This window comes from Hylobates moloch, unplaced genomic scaffold (genome assembly GCF_009828535.3).
Source record: "Hylobates moloch isolate HMO894 unplaced genomic scaffold, HMol_V3 SCAFFOLD_1, whole genome shotgun sequence".
In the NCBI taxonomy this organism is placed as follows: domain Eukaryota; kingdom Metazoa; phylum Chordata; class Mammalia; order Primates; family Hylobatidae; genus Hylobates; species Hylobates moloch.
The window spans coordinates 172,375,094-172,390,975 of NW_026652276.1; the positions used below are offsets into that span (position 1 = coordinate 172,375,094).

General features: G+C 33.9%; 1 protein-coding gene across 16 annotated transcripts in view; it reads right to left on the reverse strand.

The window, feature by feature from the left end:
* ADAM22 (ADAM metallopeptidase domain 22) overlaps window positions 1-15,882 on the reverse strand; it is a 258,810-nt gene that overhangs the window by 21,134 nt on the left and 221,794 nt on the right. For 7 of the 16 annotated variants that reach the window (XM_058425018.1, XM_032761145.2, XM_058425029.1 and 4 more), the window contains 5 exons: window positions 13,923-14,013; window positions 10,592-10,609; window positions 3,138-3,245; window positions 624-724; window positions 205-271 (listed from right to left, as the gene is read on the reverse strand). In XM_058425018.1, coding sequence (XP_058281001.1) covers window positions 205-271; window positions 624-724; window positions 3,138-3,245; window positions 10,592-10,609; window positions 13,923-14,013 — 385 coding nt within the window. Of the gene's footprint in view, window positions 1-204; window positions 272-623; window positions 725-3,050; window positions 3,246-10,591; window positions 10,610-13,922; window positions 14,014-15,882 lie in introns of all 16 variants that reach the window. The other 9 variants (XM_058425048.1, XM_032761156.2, XM_032761154.2 and 6 more) reach the window with 2 other exon arrangements.

Here is a 15,882-nt window from a genome sequence, read left to right on the forward strand (position 1 = left end):
AATATTGGTATGGGCACAGTTGCGGAGATGCCTATGTAAAAGAGAAAAGCCATGGTTAATTTTTAAAGGGCAAAAAAGAATTTAAAAGACAAAACCAAGACCGGAGACATGGTTTACAGTTCTTTGACTATCTGCTTAATTTACTTTTGACACTATTTGCACAGGACCTTGGAGTGCCTTTTTCCATTACAGGTTCAGACTTACTCAGTTGAATTAGACCGAGGTCTAAATCTTTTGCCTCTGATTTTCTTTTTGTTGCCTCCCAGGTTACCTGAAAAAGATGGTTTAGAGCTAGATTTCCATGTAAATAAGTGATTGCCCTATGCCTAATTACGAGGCATTTCAAGTGGGTGTAATTGATAAGCAGCACCACTGTGGAACACCGAGTTTGTCACACTGTGCAGCTTTCTCAAATTAAATTTCACAAAGTGTCTAGTGTCCTGGTGCTGCCGAATCCCATCATTTCCCATGCAGATAAAAACTAGGCTCTCATTCTACATATTCTCCTCTCTGTTGGGAGAAGAGCTAAAGAGCTTCCAAGAAATAAAAGTCTTTACAACCAGGGGCCACAGAATATAGAACTTGACTGTGTGGACAGACAGATTCAGAATGCCAGCCTCTACCTTGCCAAGAGTTACTTCGAGGTCGCCCATTTTCACAGATGTCTGAAATATGTTTTGTGTCTGGAATCCTTTCACTCCAAGAATGAGAGAGCCCATTTGACCTGAAATTGAAAATATTGATAAATTGTTCAAAAATGTAACCAAATGAATATTTTGAGATCAGTAAACAAAACTTCTAAGCATTACTGTGCATTAAATAAAATAAATCAAGAAAGAAAAAATCTGAAATGAAAGAATGAAGAGAACATGAAAGTCTTCATGAAGAAGGCAGAATTACACAACATCCAATTTAAGAAAAGTCAAATACAATGGAACCCCATTACAATAGTATATAAATGAAAAGTGTCAAGACACAATGCAAGCCAATTTACATTCCCCAGAACGCAGCAACCACAGAGCAAATTCACTACGTATTTCAGCATCACCCCAGCAGCAGAGTTATAATGGGGTCCCACCATAAATGTTTCTTAATTGTAAAGCAATGGTTTCCACTCAAATATTATGAGAACATGGACTTCCAAGAGATTACATAAAGATTTGCTCAAGTGAACCTAGTTAACGTTTATCAAAGCATTATTTAGATTTTCTTAAGTAATAAAATTATTTTCTAAGAATTGGCATTTTTCTCCACAAATATGGTCCAAAAAAGTGTAGTACATGTTGGCTAATTGTTCAATAACTGAACTGAATCAGATGTTTATCATGACAGTGCCTCTCACAAAGCCCATGTACCACTGAGCCCACCTATTTGTGTCCTACCATCTTTAAATGAATTACCTACAAGAAGCAAAATTTACACACCTACCTTGTGCCACACAAGAATTTTAACAAGCTACATATACTTCAGAGAAGTCTTAAGAACTTTTAACTGCTTGAGAATCATAACCCACTGAGATTTTTCTAAAATCTGGGAATTATTCAAATGGATATTTTAAACTCTTTTATAGGTACTTTAGAAAATAGCACTATACTTAAAAATCTTTTCCACATATTATTCTAGTTAATGGTTAATAATTTCTATTTCAAAAGAAGCCTTCTACTGATGAGTGAAAATAAATGGAACTCAGCACAACTATCCCATATGAATTCCCTAGGTTGGAATTTTTCAACATCATTTGCTACTCACAGAATGACTCATATTTTGTACAAAAGAACAACAGAAATTCTGCTGGAAACCATTAATTTCTCCACTAATTTACCATGTTATTTAATTTAAAATTCAATATTCTATCAAGAAAATATTTGTATCAGAGAATTCAAGTAGAACCCTAGTCTTCTTCTCTTAGCCAACAAGCCCTCCATAAATTAAAAGGATACATTTTTTAAAACATTATTCTGTAGAACCATAATCCTTCGGTGACAACCAGTGTTTCTACTTTTGCTTGAAGCTACGTTACCTAAGTGAACATTATCCTTCATGCTTAAGAAAGTTCCACATAAAGTAGAGTTCCCAGGTCTCACTCATTCCTTCTATTCTCCTTCCTGATTAACGTTTACAAAGACTGAGAGACATGGCAGAATATTTACAGATGATCCACTCTATACAGAACTCCGGAACAGGTCATGTTTCCTCTCAGTAAACTAGCAACTTCCCCTTCACTCTGCAAAGTAGCTAATGTGCCCAAAGGCATGAGCCGGGCTACCAAACCTTTTTTCCTGTCCACTATACTCTTATTGGCAACTTTAAATAAATAAATTCTTCCACAAGAATATTTTTCCTTCCTTCAATGTGAATATAGGTCTCATTTCCTAAAACATGCCAACTATTTATTTCTTCTTTTTATTTATTTTATTAAGCAGTTACAAAGCATGCAGAATTTTAAATGGTGTCATACACCTTAAGATGCTAGAATAAGAATATAGCATCAGTGTCTAAGACATAGAAATAATATATTAATCCCACCTGTACTATTATAAAACTCAGGCAAAATTAAGCACACTTAATTTGTCAACTAAGTTCTAACTTATAAAGTCTAGAAATAATCACCCCCCAAAAAAGGCAAAATCATAATACTCAAATATATCATTCACAGAGAAGCAATCTTTGTTTCATAGCAAGCTTAGCTTTGATATATATAAAATTAAAAAATATTCAATGCAGCACTTATATTACCAATTTATTTAACAATTGCTTTTATTGAAGCATGACAGTAACCTTTTTCTTTGACTACCAAACATGACATAAAGCTCACCATTTAAATATTATTGAATACTATGTATAGTTTCTTAAGCCATATAAAGCAAGACTGAAAAACCCTGAGGTTTCTATATAGATTCAGAGTTATTGTTTGGTTTGCTTTGTTTCGATTTTGTGGCCTGATTTGTATAATGAGTGGTTCTGAGCATATGGCATTTTGAAGTAGAGTAATCAAAGAACAAAGGATACTATTTTTTAACATTCAAGAAAGAAGGAAGAAGTAATCAAACCTGCTGCAAAATAATGAAATGTTCTGACTAATGGAATAATGTGTGATGGAACAGGTAGAAATCTGAAAATGCGACAGAAAAGCAGACCTCTTCTTAGAACTAGATGCTGAGTTTGTGCTGACTCCGGGAGGAATGTCGCTATAAAAAGAGTCACCATCTCCAGGCTTTTTTACATAATCTCCCTGGGGTAACTGTCTAAGGCATAATAAACATTTCAGAGTCAGAAAACAAGACACACACATGAACACAGACATATACAAATATTATTTCAGGAAAAAAGAGAGGTAGGGATAATGATCTACATGAATCAAATCTATCACAACACATAAAATTATCAATAAATGAGACAAGTTAAAGTCATTCTAACTGTAGAGGCCAGAAATGCAATTACAAAAGTCTTTTATCGTTTGGATGAATAAAGCCTTGCTTTGGGGAAAAAATATGAAAATATGAGTGTTTTCATGGTAACTTCATTATACTTGAAAATGTTAAGTGCATTTTTGTCTTTTTTTAAAAAAAATTATGTCGCAGGTGTGTTAGGACAGATAGTCCCTACCCAGATTAAGCATAGCTTTTTTTTTCTTTGTGGTGAATAAACTATTTATAATTTCTAAACATTACATAATGTAACCTGGATTTGGTCTTAAAAGAACTGATTGACTTTTAAACTATTCTAGAATTTAATCCAAATCACTATTAGAGTTTGATGTTCAATTTAGAGCTTCATTATTCATTTAACAGAAATACGAAGAAATGGAAAGATTCAAAGTTAAATCAAAAAGGTAATTTTATAACTGTTCAGTGGAATATGTGAAGGAAGATAATTTAGCAAAAGCAAGAAAAGGTTGAAAAAAAATAACTGAATTTTTGTTGAAACTATAGAAGCATATTTATAGGTAGTTGGTGGGTGACCTTAGTTCTCTCTCTCTACTGTAGTAGGAGTACCCAAGTGAAAATGTATTTAATCTGCACTGTTATTGACCCACGTCATCTAATTTTCAATAAACTAAGATTGGAACAGATTTTTATTACTTCTCCTAAGGTAATCAGATAGAAACTTTTAGATAAGGCCCCCAGTTAACCCTCCTGCAATAGCTAATCTGGTCATTTGTCAGTGGTGTAGCCTCCAAATAGCCAACTGCACCTAAAACTTGATTCTTTTCTATTCAGTACTATTTTTGGAGGTGCCACAAACTAGTGCTGGACTGAGAATTTTTAACAAAGCTATGCTTAATTAAATCTCTAGCAAAAGCACAAATTTGCTAACTTTTCTTTTTCTTATTTGGTTTCTCCTTATTTACCATTATAATTTTGATTATTTGCTGATGCTGAATTTAATCCCCCCAAAATGCCATTTTCAGGTGTTTCCTTGCTTAAATTATTGCCATATTGTTGTAAATGTTTAAAATACTTGGTCATTCATTCTCTTGAATGATTGACTACTCTCATATTATTTTAATGCTATTTAGTTACACATGTCTGTGAATCTGAAAAAGATTTTTCAATTAGTATGAAGCATATATTTTAACTTGTGTGATTTAATCTACTCTCTTTTATGTTTACTAAAGAAAGTAGAATTTCTCATTAAATTAGTAATGTAGGATTAATTCCACCTATAACTTTTTGATATGATTCCTCCAAAATATTTTTAATTCTGTAAATGACTTCAGCTCATAATAGTTATCTTTTCCCCAGTATATAAAACATTAATTTTATAAGAAAATAATACGAAACTTCATATTTATACTGTTACATGACACCTGCTATATCTTCCCCTGTAAGAGATCTTTATTAGTATTTTCTATTTTACCTTGTATCAGTAAAATATTCCATTAATGCTTGAAAAAAATGCTGTCAATAAAATCAGAGTTCTCTTTTTTGCCTTGGGGAGAATACTTCCCTTTTGTATTATATTAATATTTGTAAAAGAATTCCATGAACACATTTCCAATAATAATATCTATGGTTAACAAATCCCATTTATCACTACTATCTTTACTGATAATCTTTATAAACTGATGAGATGTGCCTCACCAAATTCAAGTTAAAGACCAGGCTAGGCGTGGTGGCTCACACCTGTAATCCCAGCCCTATGGGAGGCCGAGGCAGGCAGATCACTTAAGGTCAGGAGTTGGAGACTAGCCTGGCCAATATGGTAAAACTCCATCTCTACGATAAATACAAAAATTAGCTGGGTGTGGTGGCACACACCTGTAATCCCAGCTACTCAGGTGGCTGAGGCACAAGAAGTGCTTGAACTTAGGCAGAGGTTGCAGTGAGCCGAGATCGCACCATTGCACTCCAGCCTGGTCAACAGAGCAAGACTCTGTCTCAAAAAATAAATAAAATAAATAAAAAATAAAGACAAGCTATTATGTAAGAGCACTGAACTACACTTGACCATTCCCAGTATTCTATCCCACAAATCGCCTTCTCTCTAACATTTAAATTTAAACATTAAGGCCTCACTTAGCTGACACTGAGGATGTAGACGGACTATGTTTCACAATGGATGGGGCCCAGTTTTGTTTTGTGTTTTTAACTGAACACGTTTTATTATCCCTTCAATGTAACTTCTCTGAAGTCCATGGCCATTTTTTACACAGTGCCCAAACACCCTAAATGCTAAACATATCATAAACTGTGGGTTTTAGTCAGTTTCAGTTCAATGTACTTCTGGAGCACCACCTTGTTTTCATTACGTTGCGCAGATTAGATTCTTATCTATCACACTGCAAAATCTCCAAAAGATAGAAATTCACTGGCTTTTCCTTAAAATTCCATGAGGAATGCACGTAACTTTCTTCACGTGGTAAACGTCAGTGATAGGTTATGAATTTCGTTAAAGATCTCTTAAGAATAATGTTTTTGGGAGGCTGAGGTGGGTGGATCACGAGGTCAGGAATTCGAGACCAGCCTGACCAACATGGTGAAACTCCATCTCCACTAAAAATACAAAAAAATTAGCCGAGTGTGGTGGCACGCACTTGTAATGCCAGTTACTCAGGAGGCTAAGTCAGGAGAATTGCTTGAACCCGGGAGGCGGAGGTTGCAGTGGGCCGAGATCGCGCCACTGCACTCCAGCTTGTGCGACAGAGCAAGACTCCGTCTCAAAAAATAATAATAACAATACTACTACTAATAATAATGTTTAACAACCTTCATTGTCTAGAAATGTCTTTTTTACAATTATTAATTACATATCATAACAAAGCTAATTCTTCTTGCTTTAATAGAGAATATCAAGCCCCCATGATAAATAAAATAACTTTTCATCATTTGTTGTTATAAATGACTAACTAAATTATCCTTTTAAAATTTTAAATCAAACTTCTTTTTCCAGTCCTTTTTCATCTTTACGGCTTTCTTCTTAAATATTGAGTGCTTTCTTAGTTCATCAAATTTTGGAAACTAAAAGTGATCATCACCACAGTAGGTGGCCTGATTAGTGCTAAATTTTATAATGGGAAAATTACCTCAAATTTCTCATATTACATGCAAATATTTTAGACATGTATGATTTTTAGTGAACAATAGCCAAAATATAATAAACAAGTAACTAGCTTTTTTCCCCCTCAAAACGTATCTCTCCCCACATTAATTACATGTTGTCTTTTTCTTCTCTGTACAACTTTGGCATTTCATTTTGTGTTTTGAATTGATGCATCCCATTAAATAACATTCTTTTGAAGGTATTTCCTATTCTCTAGGTAAGGATCAACCCCTGTAACTTAATGACTCTGGGGCAGCTAATCTATACAATTATTTCTCTCCAGGTCTACAATACTATGCTTATTGCTTGCTTATTCTTATTCCACTTCAGAAGACAACTCTTAATGTGTTCATAATTATAAATCATGTAGTTGTTATGTTAGCATTCTAAATTTAAACATTAAGTAAGACTGTTTCTTTATCACCCCAAAACCTTTAGGCAAATGGTCCTGTTATGAGAGAAGTCTAATCTTTCCTAAAAGCATCAATTGAATTATATTTATCTTAATAATTCTTATGCATACTTAAAATGTTGGAGGAAAAACCATTTAACCAACTCTTAACTTTAGTGCTGAAGGAGGCATTTCTCCAATGCTTGGTTGGCATCTGGGCTATCTCTTATTAAATTGTCACTTTACTGTTTTAAGAAATACTGCATAATGTGTACCAAGTAACATTGACAGAGGCAGGAATATCACCGAAATAATAATAATAATATAAAAACAAACTAAGAAAGGTTTGGAAAAAAGATGAGAAGTTCACAAGTAGAAAATAAAGTGGCTAAAACAGGTGAGAGAGAAAAGAAATGGGGAAGGGGAGGGCATTCTGCTTAAAGTGAAACCATAGATGAAAAAGATATAATCTAATTATTTTTTACACTTCTCATCAATCATAATGGTGTGTGTTCACTTCAGACAAAGGAAGAGAATAAGATTTCAGCTAAATATGAATGTTTTATGTATCTAAGTTCAGTTGATGTTTCTTATTCTATTGCTATTTGCAAACTTACCCTAAAAACTAAAATCCACTTATAATTCTCATTACAAGTCATATAGCTTCTAAGTCCTAAAGCAATTCTGCTATAATATAAACAATAATATCAACTGAAAAAATTGGGGAAGTTTTCTTTCTTGAATATTTTAAATGAAAGGATAAATATAACCATCATTCTAATTACCTAATGTCTAAGGCTATGGCTCCTTTGTTCCACAGTTCTGCCCATCATAAGACACTGGCAGATTTAAAGTGATGCTGCACATACGTGGAGTTCTGCCTTCACTATGCCCCAGAACGGAGCTTCCGGTTTCTTTCTATTACGAAGTTTGTGAACAAAAAGAAAAAAAATGGGTCTGCTTCACATCTTTTTGTCAAACTTGCAAGAAAACATAGAATATAATCCTTCTCTATACTGAAAACCTTGAGGACTCATTCTCAGGAGAGAAAATTTATCTGATTATCAAATTCAGTCACAGAATTACTTGCCTGTCCTCTCCAGGAACTGGAAAGTTATGCCCAGTTTGGTACTTCTGAGCCATTACAACAGTATTAAGAATCTGATAACAGGCTATTATACTTATTATGTCTTGCATTTAGTGTCAAAGCAAAAGTTTACATTCACCGACATTTCCACCACCTCGACCAGTATGTGTGAGCCTCAATCATGTCAATGAATGCTGCCTTCCTCTTCGAGAACAACTACATTCACCTCTTTCATTCAAAGATCAGAGAAATACAGTCTTCCAAGACCACATGCTAATAACTTCCCATCACCATAATGCTTTACAGATTACAAAGAACCTTACTTGATTTCAGAGTTGAGGTAAGTTTGATTTTCCAATACCACATACTAGTAGATTTCTGATTCCTTGTGGACTGGTCTCCCTACCATGGAACCTCAAAGAAAAACCTAATTTAAAATCAATAACAACTCAAAATCCTTAATTTTACTTCCTGGTACATTTTGGAATTGGGAAGATCTTTACTTGAATGTCCATAGATATTTTTATAAGATTGAACATTTTTTAATGCATGCTTTGGTCTGTTGGCCTTACCACTTTGTCTATAATCACTAACATATATTCTCAAAAAGGAAAATCATTTAGAAAACACTTATACATTCACAACTTCCTGATCTAAAGTCTATTCTTTGCCATTTCTCCACTTTGAGACCTACTGTACAAACCTAATATTCATTAGTTATGGGCAAGGACAAAAAAAAAGGTTGTGTTGACATATATCAAAATATATAAAATAAATATCCACTGAAGATGTGACAACTCTCAAAATATGATGGACTAGATTCCAAAAGAGTAGCCAGATCAATGAAATGATGACTCGGTCACACCAGGAGACATGAAATTATATCAGGCACATAAAGCAGATTCTTTATGTGAAAATGTTAACTATATCTCTCTACATATTGAGTTAGAACAAGAAATTTGTGCATACTTTTCAATATTAATCATTTTTCTAAAGTGTGGGCAATTCCCTTATTCTGGATAGAATCCCTAATGAGAACACATCTTAGAGCACTGTGCTAGCTTTGCTTATGTTACCTATGAGACATTTCACTTTCATTTTCACATATTCAGCAATATTAAATTACACTATAGCCTTAGTTCCTGTGGAAATGAAGCTGAATCATTAACTTTTTAATCTTACTTGCCTAATTCTATTTTCCACTAAAGAAGCTCACCAAACTTAGATTTCTAATACGATCAATCAACCTCTACCCAACAGAAAGCCTAAACGGCGGCTCCTGCTCTACTCAAGCGCTTTTGGACACAAGAGTTTAAAACACGTCATGAAGAAATCTGGTTGTTCTTAAATTGTAATTTTATCCCAGTTTTACTTTTTCCATTAATGATGAGTTAGTCACTCTAGGGAAAGGTCAATATCTTCTTTGTCTACACAAACTGACCAGGATTTCAAATGGTAACCGATGGGCACCATATATTTATACAGATTCTACAGATACTTACAGTTAAAGCCTTATGGGAATTTTAATTTATTTTAAAAAGAGTAAAGTTTAAATTTTTGATTTGTGAAAAAAATGAAAGTTGTGATGGAGCATGACAAACTACCACATTTATACACCTTATTCATAACCTGTCACAAGCATGCAACTCAACAATGGAAAAGGTTAAGTAAATAGGAATCTGCATAAATACCATGAGTATAGAACTAAATACCATTATCATGTGTAAGACCTGGTCTAGGTTATCAGTTTCCAGGATAATATTTTAATATTTTTTATCAATAGCTAACAGCACTAGTAACTTTTTAAGTGGGAAAAGTGAAGAGTGCATTCCAATAGTATGTGCTAATTTAGATTCAGATAAAATAGGCAATTGTTATAGAATAACATGAACGTTTTGTATCTCTTTTTATGCTGTTGGTTAAACATAGATTTTTACGGTTATGCTATACAGGGTGTCTGACTTTCTCAAGAATATAGGCATTTTTATTATTCCAACTATGCAAATTCTTTCTTTAAATGTGCAGTTACCTAATCAATACAAAACAATTTCTTATGCAGAGATAAACAGGCTCATGAAATGCTAGAACATTCCCAACAGCAACACTGCCCAAATAAACTTTGTCACTTATGAATGGATATTATTCATATAAAAACAGTAATAAATAAATTCCCTCAGAAAGTATTAGGCAATAAGAGTGTTACAAACATGAAGAAAAGCTAATATTGATGTAAACAAACGGGACACCTTAACATAGAGGAAATTTGTTTTAGATGGAAAAAATCAATTTCTATATATATTACTATCAAAAAATAAGCAAGACTCTCCACTAATTGTAGTATCATTGGATAAAAGGCCCATTAAAATTAAATGACAGATCTATTTTAAATTACTATATTTTACTGCACCATCATTAAAATTATCTCAAGATAATGAAAAATCAAGATTAGTGTATGATCATTATAGCATAAAAACAAAGTGAACTTAATTATAATTGCATGTATGAATTCCAACAATGCTAATATGAGTCAAACCTTTCAGTTTTATGTTCACATTATTTGTATTACATACCTCTGTTCTCGGTAGTTTCTTTTCATGGACAAGAAGAGAAAGAGGGAGAAACACAAGAGTTAGTTACTTCTGGAAGGACATCAAGAGGGAGCTCTAAACATAAAAGCTCTAGCTTTCATTGAAAAGTCTTCACTAGAGGATTATGAATTACAGAATTAAAATGGGAATGCACACACAAAAACGTCACCTCATCATCAGGAGAAGCAACAAAGAGTCACTGACAATATTGTCAAACAACTATCAATTTTTAAAAACATAAATATGCTGCAGTCATTAAAGAGTAACTGTTTTCTCAACATCAATCACTGCTCTAAAGTAAATCTTATTTCAAATACAGGTCTTCAAACATACATTAACTTAAATAATGAAATCAATGAATCAAGTTACTTATATAAATAACTATTTTTACATAAATAAAATTATAATTCATTCCTAATGGAATATAAACCCCAAATTATAGTTATTCCTAAGAATTTCAAATAGGGGAATATAAATGAATACCAGGACATTTTATTTCATCAGGTATGATAAATAGGAGTGGGTCAATTCATGACTGTTAAGGATCTCCTAAGTGATTACTATTTACTCACTGAAGCTTCACATTGGAAATACTTGTTCAATGTTTAGTTTCTGTGTTTATCTAACCATAAGCTAAAATCGACTTAAATGAGTTTCCAACTAAGTGGATCTTATTAAAAAATTGCTCTACAGGGTGTGGTAGTCCAGTACCAGTGACTTTTCAAGAGTTCACTGCTAACTTTCTATCTTGACACAATTAAGTGTTAATATCTTGGAGACACGTTAGAAAGGTCATGCAACTGAGTAGTTTTGGGCTGCTTCCTCTAAGATCAAGGATAATGTTTTCATATGGATTTCATTGGTAACATCTTTATCTGCCAGTCTATTTCATCCACATTATACATATCACATTTGATAATGGACACATGATGGCAAAGGTACCAATTCGTTATTATTTTTCATTCTGGAAACTATCAAATGGGGGAAAAATAAGCCTGGTACTTTTCTATTCGAGATGTTTTACTTTTTATTCCTTCAATCTGATTTCCTGAGCCATACAGTTCCAAATGAGCATTCTACTTTTTTTTTTTTTATTTCCTGCTATTCTCCACCCCAAGGCTTGGAGAAGGGGTAGAAAGTTTAACTGGACAAACTAATGAGAAACTGAGTTCTCAGGTTCTAAATGTGGTTTTAAATTGCAAATAGAATAAGTAAAACATTATATTCACGAGTTTAATTACTCTACTAAAATATCTACATTCCCACTATATTCCTAAACATATTCTGAATAATTTTAGAAACATTAAAACTTTAGCTATTTGGACTAATTATTTATAAAGAAGATACTGTAGTATGCACAAGGTTTGTCTTTTTCCTTAAGCTAAAATCAACTTAAATGAGTTTCCAGCTAAGTGGATCTTATTAAAGTTGCAAAGTGCATATATTCAGGAATGAACAGATCTCAAAAGAATGCCATAAAATAAGAAGTCACATGCAGAAAAAAAGTGATTTTCATTCTAATCAATAAAGGCAAATAGACACATAATTTAATAAGTAATATGAGTGTTTAGGTTTCTAAAAGGTAGGTTTTTCCAAGATTGTAAAAATAAAATATCCACTTCCATCACTAGGTGGCAGAAAATCACACACTCCAGAATGAACAATTTTTTCTTTCCATTTTCACATAGCCAAATGAAACAACTGAGCTACTTCAACACAATAATGCTTGTGATGACAATTACTACTTAAATCATGCATTAAGTTGGAGAAATGGGGTGATTCCAACACAGAGCTAATTTGCTTCTGGTGTGAGGAGAAATCAAATGACAAAAAGAAAAGCCTTCCTATCAGATATATGATTTTATAACTCCAAATGTTATGCTGAGGTGAAATATACCCAGTAACCTGCACACCAAAGAGGCCCATAGGTTTTAAGCATCTGCTATGAACTTAATATTATCACCTAACATGGTCTTAAACCAACTGCGCCAAAGGTAACACCTTTATAAGTGTATATGGCAATTGCTTGTGAGGTCAAAATTATGAAAGAGTTTATTTAGCTGAAAAGGGAGAGCAATTAGTTTACTGCCAGGATAGGTTTTCTATGCTACAAGCGTTAATAATACAAGAATTTGTGGAATACTACATGGTACAGGGCTAGGTGCTCATTTAATCAGGGAAAAGCTTACTACTGTGCTGTACTCTTCCTTCACTATGATATGCCATGTCAACTATGTTTTGCCAAACTGTGCTATGCTCTCTGCGCTACTCATTAATATATAGTCTTCCACAAATGCCTGTATTATTAATGCTTGCAGCATACAAAGCTTATCCTGCCAGTAAACTAACTGCTCTCCCTTTTTAGCCAAAGAAACTCTTTCATGGTTTTGACCTCACAAGCAATTACCATGTACACTATAAAGGTGTTTCCTTTGGTGCACCTGGTTTAAGACCATGTTAAGTGATAATAATAATAGCAAACAATTACATAGTGCTTACTGTGGGCCAGGTACTACTTTGAGTGTTTGACATATATTAACTTATGGAACAAAGGTGAGTCCATTAAAAGGCATGGGGTAAAAGTCTAAAATTTTGATTCTAATTCCCAAAACTTCGAGTTACCTAAGTTTGATCTATGAAGAAAAATGTGCTATGAAATGAGGTAATGCCCAGAATGCCTAGCACAAGCTACAGGCCTTCCAAATGGAGAAAAACCCCAGGCCTGTGGACTGGAACATCATCATCAAGGAACAGCAGAATATGATTTTTAAGTTGAAATATTAAAGAAAATTTAAGGTTTACTATATTTAAGTTTTAACTTGTTAAACAAATTAGTTATTTGAATACAAAGAAATTTTTCACATCATAAGATTAAAGTACTTAAAAAGGAAATTGAATACTCTCTTTTCAGATTATATAAATCATAAAAAGAAAATTGAACACATTAAATAGATAAATAAGTTTACAATGTTTGAAGGCATTTACTGAACAAAATGTTTAAGGCTATCAAATTCTCTTCAAAAGTTACAACTTACCAGTTTTTAGAAATTTAGACTGGTTTCAATTCACTTCAAGGATTTTAAAATAATACTCAGTTCTTTTACAATAGAAGGAAGTTGTCTCGAAATCTAAAAAATGATGTTATTATCACTTCTCGCCATGCCAAGAGTAAGCATTGACTGGCTGCTGAGCCAAGCTGATTTTCATTGCAAGTATATTCAACCAATGATACAAAACTTTCTAGATGTTTTCATGTAATCAAAATGTTTAGAAGTATATTTCAGTAGTAACAAGACTGAGACATTTCACTTACTTATAACCCCACGCAGTTATTCCTAATATGAGGGCCAGCACTAAAATGGTGCCAGCAATTATGCCTATTATGATATTGGTGCCAGCAACACCTGAGAGGAAAAAAAAAGAAAGAAGGAAGATCAGTGGTATGAAATCCTTTCAGAAACTTTATTGTTCAGTTTTGTAATCATCACACTAACAACACTGTTTGTTTTAAAAAATGAGTATTTTTCAAAGGAAAGAAAAAATCAACCATAATTCAGCAATCCACATCAGTTGTCTTAAAAATAATGTTTGGTGTATGTCCTTTTTAATTCTTGTCCAAGTGCATTTTGCACAGTTGTATTTTCCAGAAAACATGATGTCATTAAACTAAAAGAGGGAAGAGTAATGAAACTTAGGGAGGAACTTGTAGAAAATCTGTGTTCCTTTTGATCCTTACCTCTTTCTCAGAAATTCTAGAAATGTTATTGTGCATATCACTCCATTTTGACAACTAATGCAAGGTCCTTATTGCTCTCAGTTTTGTGTGTGTGTTATATTTTGTCTCTCTCAAAGTTAATACAAGCTTCTTAAGGGAGAAAACATGTCCACAGACTTCTATGATTACTGCCCAGGTGATGTAGGTGATAAAAACACTGGGCTTGTAATTCCCCGTCTGGGCAATGATGGCTGTGGCATTCTAGAGAAGGAAATCCCAGAGGAAAAAGAGTCGAGTGAGCTGGAGGATTGGAGCTGGTGTGGCAGGAGAGGCAGCACCACACTGGCAGAGAGAGAGGCAGGCAGAATACAGGGTGGGGTTGAAGCTCAGAACACAGTGATGGCACTGTTGTGCCAGTATCCATTGTCAGGCAGGCTGAGAAATAATCTTTAAGGGGATCATCAGAGCAGAATGGCACCATGAGTCAAAGGCTTGGTCAATAAGCTCAAATGAGGGCTCAAAGGCAGAAAAGGCTGATCTGAATGAGGCCTGGCTTTGACCCCAGAAGGCCTGTTTTGCTGATAATGATTTATGCCACATGGTTAACTGCAGAGCTTTAATCCAGAGCAGCTTAGATCCATCTTTGCCTGCTCCACTCCTGAGGCATTCTTTACACATCAGAGGTCAGGAGTCATGGGCTACTTGAGAAGATTTCAATTCTCCATGATAGTAGTGGCAGTCTCTCTGTCTGGGAGCTCTCAGAATTCATGTCAGACAGCAGGGCTAGGTCATCGGAGCAGACTAGTGGACTCCAACCTCCCAGGTCCTCTGTGGGATGCACAGATGCAGATGCCAGAGGATTCCTTGGGTCACTAGGATTTTCTTACTCCAAGACCTAGCCTGTCTGCCCTCCCTTCCTTTTTTTCCGGGGACTTAACAGGGATCAATAAACTTAGATGTTAGTCTTGTTTATTTCTAAGTAATGGTATGGCTTTTGACACGTCATTTAAATCCATGTACCTAAATATTATTGTCTTTCAATTAATTACTGGAACAAGCACCACACTACCATTGCTAAGACTGGGGACTCTAAAATCTTAATCATCCTATGATTTTCTTTGTAAAAGTCATATTAGCTAAAACTGTTTACTCTTTCTAGATTATTAGAATGAACATATTCCTTTTTTCTCATCCTTTGAAAGTGAATGAACTTCAGGATTTGAGCATTATCTTGTATAAAAGAATACTCAATAATGAAATGATGAAATATTTTAAAGGGGGACATTTGCCTCCAATGTTTGAGTTCTTTCAACTATCTGCATTTTATTTCTATACCCCAACTTGGGCCACCCTAGATTTCAGGACTGCACATGTTATTTCTTATCCATGTTCTTAAAGCCCCTCCAGGAACCTTGGCCAGGATTACTACCTGTAGCCAGTTCAGGCTACAGAACTGGGGTTGAACAACAATGAGATTCTATAATAAAGAATATTAAAATATTTTAAAACCAATTCTTCAAGTGTTTCTTCTTAATTATTTCAAAAATATAAAATATAA